Source organism: Setaria viridis, chromosome 6 (assembly GCF_005286985.2).
Source record: "Setaria viridis chromosome 6, Setaria_viridis_v4.0, whole genome shotgun sequence".
NCBI lineage: Eukaryota > Viridiplantae > Streptophyta > Magnoliopsida > Poales > Poaceae > Setaria > Setaria viridis.
The window spans coordinates 4,361,549-4,368,754 of record NC_048268.2 but is presented as its reverse complement, the minus strand read 5'-3'; the positions used below and the strand labels follow the sequence as shown (position 1 = coordinate 4,368,754).

The following is a 7,206-nucleotide window of genomic DNA, read 5'->3' as shown; positions in this document are numbered from 1 at the left end:
CTGCCTCCCTGCCTACACAAATCGTTTAACTGAAACAGCTGAACCCAAACATCTCCTTAAATTCACTGTCATCTAACCAACGGATACCGACCATCTATAAACTCTAGCTGCAGAACAACTATTATCTAATTACTCTTTCCACGTTAGCGGTAGCACCCTGAGCATGTCAAAGATATGCATAACATTTAACAAATCTGCCCAAATTGGATAACCCAGTTCTTCTTCATAGTCTGAAAGGCTGAAAGGACAGGTTTTTACCGAGCATACATACATATTTTACCCCCACTAGTTGCTGCCACTCATGAACGATCAGTACTGAGTAAAGCAAACCTTAGATAGATAATAAAACTAGGGCACCATAGGATTTTGACACATACACCGATGTACGGGATCAACACTGATGCGGGCAGGGGCAGGAGCAACCGAACGCGTCCATGGTGAAGTGCACGTATAGGGCCACGGCCAGGGTCTCCAGGATGAACTCGACCATGACGACGTCCTGGCACAGCCGCGTGTCCCACAGGATCGTCGCCGCCGAGGCCGACGCCATCCGGAGGAGGTTCCCCACGGCGATGACCCCCGGTGGCGCGGCCGCGGGCCACGAGGTCGGTGTCGCCCGCGGCGATCAGGCGGCGGAAGCCCTCGATGGTGATCCTGTTGCCGATGACGTTGACGAGGTAGTAGAGGGAGACGTAGCGGACGATGTGGGTCCACGGCCGCGCCCGCTTCTTCGGCTCCATCCCCGCGCCGCCGCCCTTGATCACGTCGAGGGCGAGGTGCGGGGCCGGGATCGCTGTCGGCTTCACCGTCATTCTGGCGCAGGAGGTGGCGGCCACGGCGCGAGCGGGGGTGTGAGGAGGGAGGAGCAGACGGAGGAGGTGGAGGAGGACGGCGGGCGCTTGTGCTTGCGAGATGACGGTGCGGCCTGCGGCGGCTGGTGGAGTGGAGAGGAGCCAGCCAAGCAACCAGGCAGGGGCGGTGGTGTGTTCTACTGTACATGGGCTATTTGTATGCTAAACTAGGCCCATCAGGCCCAAGCGGCCTATTAGGCTCGTTGTGGAAATTTAGGATCATGTTTGTTGGAAAATAATTCAAATTATTTTTTAAGTTCAAATTTTGTGGATGATGGATGACACGGTAACCTGTGTTAGAAAAATACTTTGAGAATTATTTATAATTATTTTGATATGCACTTTTGTAATTGAGTTAAAATCGTACCGGATGCTCCCAACATATGCACTTTTGTAATTGAGTTAAACCGGATGCACGTATATAGCTTGTGAGTACTCCGGGGAAGTATGCATACGGTTATACGAGTCCGACAGGAACTGACCTACGAACGCCATGCAAGATGTGTTGTTGCAGAATTAACGTGCGAGGTTTTGATTTTTTTTCCCCTAAACAATGAATTAATTTTTTTTAAATGATAAACCATTGGTTCTTCATGGATGTGGACTGAGGTATTAATTAATGTTCTGTTATCTAAAGATAAAAGTAAATAAATAATTGTTGAATGTAGGGATAGAATATTGCTCGTTTTAACATTTTAAATTTATAGTTTTTATTATTCATCTACATATACACTACACATATAGATGTAGTAAAAATTATGAATATAGAAATGGTAAAACGGCCTACTACAATTTGAGATGGGGGAGGTAGGAATGTAACGTCACCATTATGGAATGTTGTCATTTCACTAATCGAACCTGCTAACTGAAGTCATATGATTTTCCCAATGCAAACATCTATTCCATCGACGTGCCTTGCAGTTTTACTGCTCACCCTCTGCAAACCATAGACGATTTTTTCAAACTCCGGTGCATTAGCACGAATTCTTGCCAAACTTTTCCAATTTTAAGCTGAAAATAAAAATCCCAACAGTGCTCTTGTTCTTCCAAAGACCATCTGATATCTGGGGTCCGCTGATCTGACCACCACCCTTTGACTATTCGAGGCTACCCCTTGCCGCTTCCGCGGACTCCGACGATCTCCGAGACTCCGATCCCTCGCGCCGGCGCCGGCCATGGAGTTCGTCGACCCCTGGGACTCCCAGTCCCGAGCTCGCGTCGTCCATTCCGGCGCCAACTCCACCTCCTCTCCCTCCTCCTCCACCACGGCCAGAGCATCCCCCTCCCTCCCCCATGCCGCATCTTGCGCCGCCACGGCCGTCGCGCTCCTCGCCGCCGCGTTCTACCTCCCCCCGGCCTACCAGATCTTCTCCTCCCTCCTCGTGTGGGTCGCCTCCTCACTCCTCCTCGCACCCTTCGCGCCCTCCTCGGCCACTGGCGGCGACATCTCCGTCGGCCGGGGCCGCCTCCTTCCCGCCCAGGAACCGGCCCAAGAAGAACCGATCCCGGACTCAGCGCCCGCTCCCCGCCGCGGCCGTCGCCAGAACCCGGCTCCGACGCCCACGAAGCCCTCAGATCCGATCGCTGCTCCCGTCCAATCGGCTGCGTCACTGCAGCCGCTGCAGAAGGCGGCGGCTGCCGGTGGGGCCGCCGTGGATGGTGGCGAGAGGGAGGAGGACGCCGGCGAGTGGACCGACCAGGAGCTGGAGCTCCTCCGGCGGCAGATGGTGAAGCACCCGGCCGGGGAGCCCCAGCGCTGGGAGAAGATCGCCGCGGTGTTCGGCGGCCGCCGCACGCCGGAGAGCGTCATCCACGTGGCGAAGTCGGGCGCCGCGGCGGCGGGCGGGGGCTCGTTCGAGCAGTTCCTGCGCAAGCGGAAGCCGCTCGACCCGAGGGCCGACGGTCCCGATGCCGGTGACAATGCTGGCGGGGGTGGAGAGAGTGCTGATGGCGCTTGGAGCGCCGGGGATGACCGGGCCCTGCTGAACGCGCTCAAGGAGTTCCCCAAGGACACTGCAATGAGGTGGGAGAAGGTGGCGGCTGCTGTGCCCGGGAAGACGAAGGCTGCGTGCATGAAGAGGGTCACTGAGCTCAAGCGAGACTTCCGGAGCAACAAGGCGGCATCAGAGGCAGCATCATAGGACAATGCCCTTGCCTGACAATTTTGGGAGGGTAAGATTTCTGCATCGTTTTTCTTCTCAGAATACTGATATTTCAGTGGAACCACATGTTGCTAATTTGTCGATGATCATGCTTGTTTTGAACAATTAGGTAATGACATTAAGCTCAGTCTTTGTTTAAGGTCTTGTTTAGTTAGGAACTGAGGTAAATTTAAGAGTTCACTCCTAGGTGGCTGCCTAGTCCTGCTATTAAAAGTCTGAAAGCTCAGGCTTCATTTTCATTTTGGGGTGTTGTTATGGCTGCAAGTTCTGTATGTACTAGCTGGGTAGCCTAGCCTATTGATAGAGATAATATTACAGCTTATTGAGATGAGATATGGTTATCTTGGCTTAAATTGTTTTAAGATCTATTGCCCCTGCTGAAGACATTTTACCCCTCCATTTTTAAATATCAGGACAATCTAATTTTGAATTAGTTCGTTTGTCCTAACATCATATATTAAAAAAACAGAGGGAGTAGATTGGTGGGCCAGAATGATACTTGAATTGCATCTAGCTGATCTGACAGTAAGATGCTCATTAATCTTACCAAGATAGTTAGCCAATTTTATGCAGTAATAGGTGATACACCAGCATTCTTCTTTGTTCTCCTATTGGTTGTTGCTATATTTCCCCCACAAATGAAAAACACCTGCAGGATAGGAGCCTTGGAGAATAGCTTATCTGTTATATTGGCTAGTTACTGAAACTAACAAGGCAGTTAATCTGAATATGCTGTAGAATTTATGTTTAGGTGAAATTGGTACCATCTTCCACCATTTTTATGATCCATATTTTAAAATAAAACTCTATAAGTAGGATTGTGTAATAAAACTACTCCACGAGGGCCACGACTCTTGGATTCACAGGTGATCAATATATCTTTGTAGGACTGGCAAAGCTCATTGTAGTCAGATCAGGGATAAGAAAGGATTTGGAAAATAGATGGTAGTGTGGTTCCACACTTTTTGTTTGAAGCAATCACATGTTCTTTTTCCATCAATAAGCTTATCCCTATGTTTGGTTGGGCTGTGGCTTTTGAAGAAGCTGCTATGAGCTGTGGGCTATGGAAAAGCAGCTGTGAGAAAGCAGTTGTGGGAAAAGCAGAAGGCCGTTTGGTTAGAGCAGCTGTGGCTTTTGAATAAACTGTTGAGTGGACCCTACATGTCATCCACAGTCCACCCCACTCAACTCTCTCCCTCTCTCACTGACAAGCGGGTCCTGCTTGTCAGCCTCTTCTTCTTCCTCCCGCTGGCCAGTCCACCCCACCGCGGAGGAGGCCTCGGAGCAGAGGCGGAGCACGAGGGCGAGCTGGAGGTGGCGGTCGGCGGGCGATGGGGTGCAGCGGGCGTCTGGGGCGGGCGGCCGGGGGATGGGAGCGGTGGGCGGATTGCGCGTGTGCGGGAGAAGAAATAGAACGGGGGAGGAAACGAACCGGTACGTTCATAACCAGTGGCAGGTGGGTAATTTTTTGCTCCAAAAGCACTTGAAAGCAGCGGGAAGATGATTTTGGTTTTGTACTAGAGCAAAGCAGCTTTTGGCCTAAAGCACCTGTGGCTTTTAAGCCCTTTGGTTGGCTTTTGGATTTTGGTTGGGCTTTTCAACCTGCTTTTGCTTTTGCAAAATCCAAAAGCCAACCAAACACACCCTATGTATTTCCGTTCTACATAATGGAAATGGGTTGAGCTTCGTCTAAAACAAAGGTTCTTTTCCTAGAAAAATATCATTAACATGTTTGCAGTCTAGCTCATAAAGGATAAATAACTATATATCGTTGAAAACATGTAAGAGTAAAAACTGTTAGGAGAAAGAGCCGCTTAATGAACTGCTAATGTGCTACACAAAGTTGCAACTTACAAACAACCTCTTTATTCTCCTTGGAAGGTCTTTATTAAGTGCAAATGTGCAATCAGTTTGGGTTTGGGCCAACAAATCAACATGAAGAAATTCTGAAAAAGATTATGATATAGTCATACTATGGAGTGTTGTAGCATCTGTTACGATTTCAATGTTCAACTTCTGATTCAAAATGCGTTCTTGACCTATTATCATTTGTTGAGATTTCCTCATTTTGATTTCTTTAAACCTAGATGGAACCTGAACATCAGAACTTGTGATGATTCAGGGCCTGAATCAGAAGTGTTGCACGGTTGCAGTATACTTTAAACAACAAATTCTTAATAGGACATAGCATTGCATGTTGACTTATTGGGAAATCCTAAATATATTTCAGGTGTCAGGTACTCAGGCTGAATGAGATGCATTGGCTAGCGAGGACAAAGTTACATGGCTAGCTCCACTGAATCATGGAGATGCCAGAAGAATAACGGAGAGTGACATAATTCTAGTACAGACCATGTAATTTTTCCAATTGTAACTAGAATCAGGGAAACCCTTGAGACAGATGAGAGTTACTAGGCTACTACTGGACAATGGAAACAAACCGATGGACAGGCAACAAACAGGCCACTGCATGATTTATTCTATTTCCTTTTTGGGAAATTTGTTTGCAGGACACCAAAAGAATGTGGATTTGTGTCTAGAACAACGTTATGTTTTGGCTCTAGGACAGTAGTCACTCAGTTCTGCAATGTTTTTGTATAGCACACCGAACAATTACTTGTTTTAGATATAAAAAATTAAGAAAATAGACATGGGTGGAATATATGGAGGCAAATATGAGGGGTCAGTTGGAGCACGCATGAAAGTAGGTGGTGGAATTTGGATGAGGGGTCTCCTATTTGGAGAAATAGAAGCTGAAAAATGTGAGGCTGGTTAGAGAGATGCTCTTTGTTATACAGTATTGGCTAGTTGCTGAAACTAGAAGGCAGTTAATGTTGCAAGAATTTATATTTTTGGTGAAATTGATACTCTCTGCCACCATTTTCTTAATCCATATTTTCAAAACATTACTGTATGTAGGATTGTGTAGTTTTACTACACGATTCTTGAACTCACAGGTGACGAATTAATGTGTCTTTTCTAGGACTGGCGTAGCTCGTAGCTTTGTAGTCTGGATCAGTGATAGAAAGGATTTGGAGCACAGATGGTAGTGTGGCGCCACACTTTCTATCTGAAGCAATCACAGTCGGATAAATAATTAAAACATGCCAGAACAAGAACTGCTGAGAAAGTGCTACTCATGCAAATGTGTAATCAGCTTTGGTTTGGGCCACTAAATTGACATGAAAAATTCTGAAAAGAAGTATGGAGTGTTGTAGCAACTTACACACTCAACTTCTGATTCAAAGTGTGTTATAGAAGAACACGCGTAAATAGTAACCCTTATCCTCTTTTCTTCCTTTTTCCTTTTTTGACTTATTATTTGTGGAAGTTCCTCCTTTTGATCACTTTAGACCTAGTTGGAACTTGAACATGAAATTTTGTGCATAGGTAAAGCAAATTATCCCATGAAAAGTGCAATCCTAGCGTTTGAAAAAAAAATTCCATAAAAGAGTGCAAACCTAGGAATTAGATCTAACTACTTGCCTAATTAAATGGTCAGATTTGATTTGCATGCTAAAACTTACTGCATGTTGCCAATAAATGAGGGTATGGAAGTACATCAGAGCCTCTTGCGATGATTCAGTGCTTGAACCAGAAATGTTACACGTCAGCACTCTACTGTAGACAACAGAAGCTGAATGGAAAACGGCAAAATTTATATTTGTGACCTCTATTGTGTAACTTGAACTTATTGGGTGATCCTTCTAAATATTGCCTCCATTTTTGTTTGTAAGGCGCACACGCATATCATGATTCAAATTTTACAATCTTTAACTAATAGTTTAACTATCAACTTTTATTTTTATATTGTAAATTTTATATGCTCTACTATGATCGTAAGTTTATAACAATAAACAATATAATATAGATAAGTGAATGGTCAAAGTGTAATTTGAAAGATCGTGCCAAGTTATATCATACCTTATAAATAAAAATGAAGGGAGTACGTTACAGCGGACTGAATGACATGCATTAGCTATTGAGGAAGAAATTACATGGCTAGCTCCACTGGATCATGATTCATGGAGACGTCAGATGAATGACTAGACTAAGAGCACATAATAATCTTCTAGGGATGCAGAAGAGATACTAGATACATGAGGAAAGGAAAATACAGTTTTTTTAATTCGAAAATAAACAGATGGATAGGCAACAAACGAGCCAGAGAGCCCGCAGCTCCTCTTATGCAT

At 45.8% G+C, this 7,206-nt stretch overlaps 1 protein-coding gene across 4 annotated transcripts; it reads left to right on the top strand.

The window, feature by feature from the left end:
* Nucleotides 1–1,906: 1,906 nt before the first annotated feature.
* On the top strand, nucleotides 1,907–5,687 carry LOC117859510 (transcription factor MAMYB). 4 transcript variants are annotated; one of them, XR_004641211.2, is made up of 3 exons: nucleotides 1,907–3,023; nucleotides 4,243–4,447; nucleotides 5,244–5,687. XR_004641211.2 is itself a non-coding variant. In XM_072294581.1 (2 exons), exon 1 carries the CDS (start codon nucleotides 2,027–2,029, stop codon nucleotides 2,990–2,992), a length of 966 nt encoding a protein of 321 aa, XP_072150682.1. In that variant the 5' UTR covers nucleotides 1,907–2,026; the 3' UTR covers nucleotides 2,993–3,023; nucleotides 4,055–4,236. The 4 variants fall into 4 exon arrangements, 2 of the variants coding, with proteins under 2 accessions (XP_072150682.1, XP_034598520.1); XR_004641210.2 differs by having other exon boundaries at nucleotides 4,243–4,469; XM_072294581.1 differs by lacking the exons at nucleotides 4,243–4,447; nucleotides 5,244–5,687 and adding an exon at nucleotides 4,055–4,236.
* Nucleotides 5,688–7,206: the final 1,519 nt, after the last annotated feature.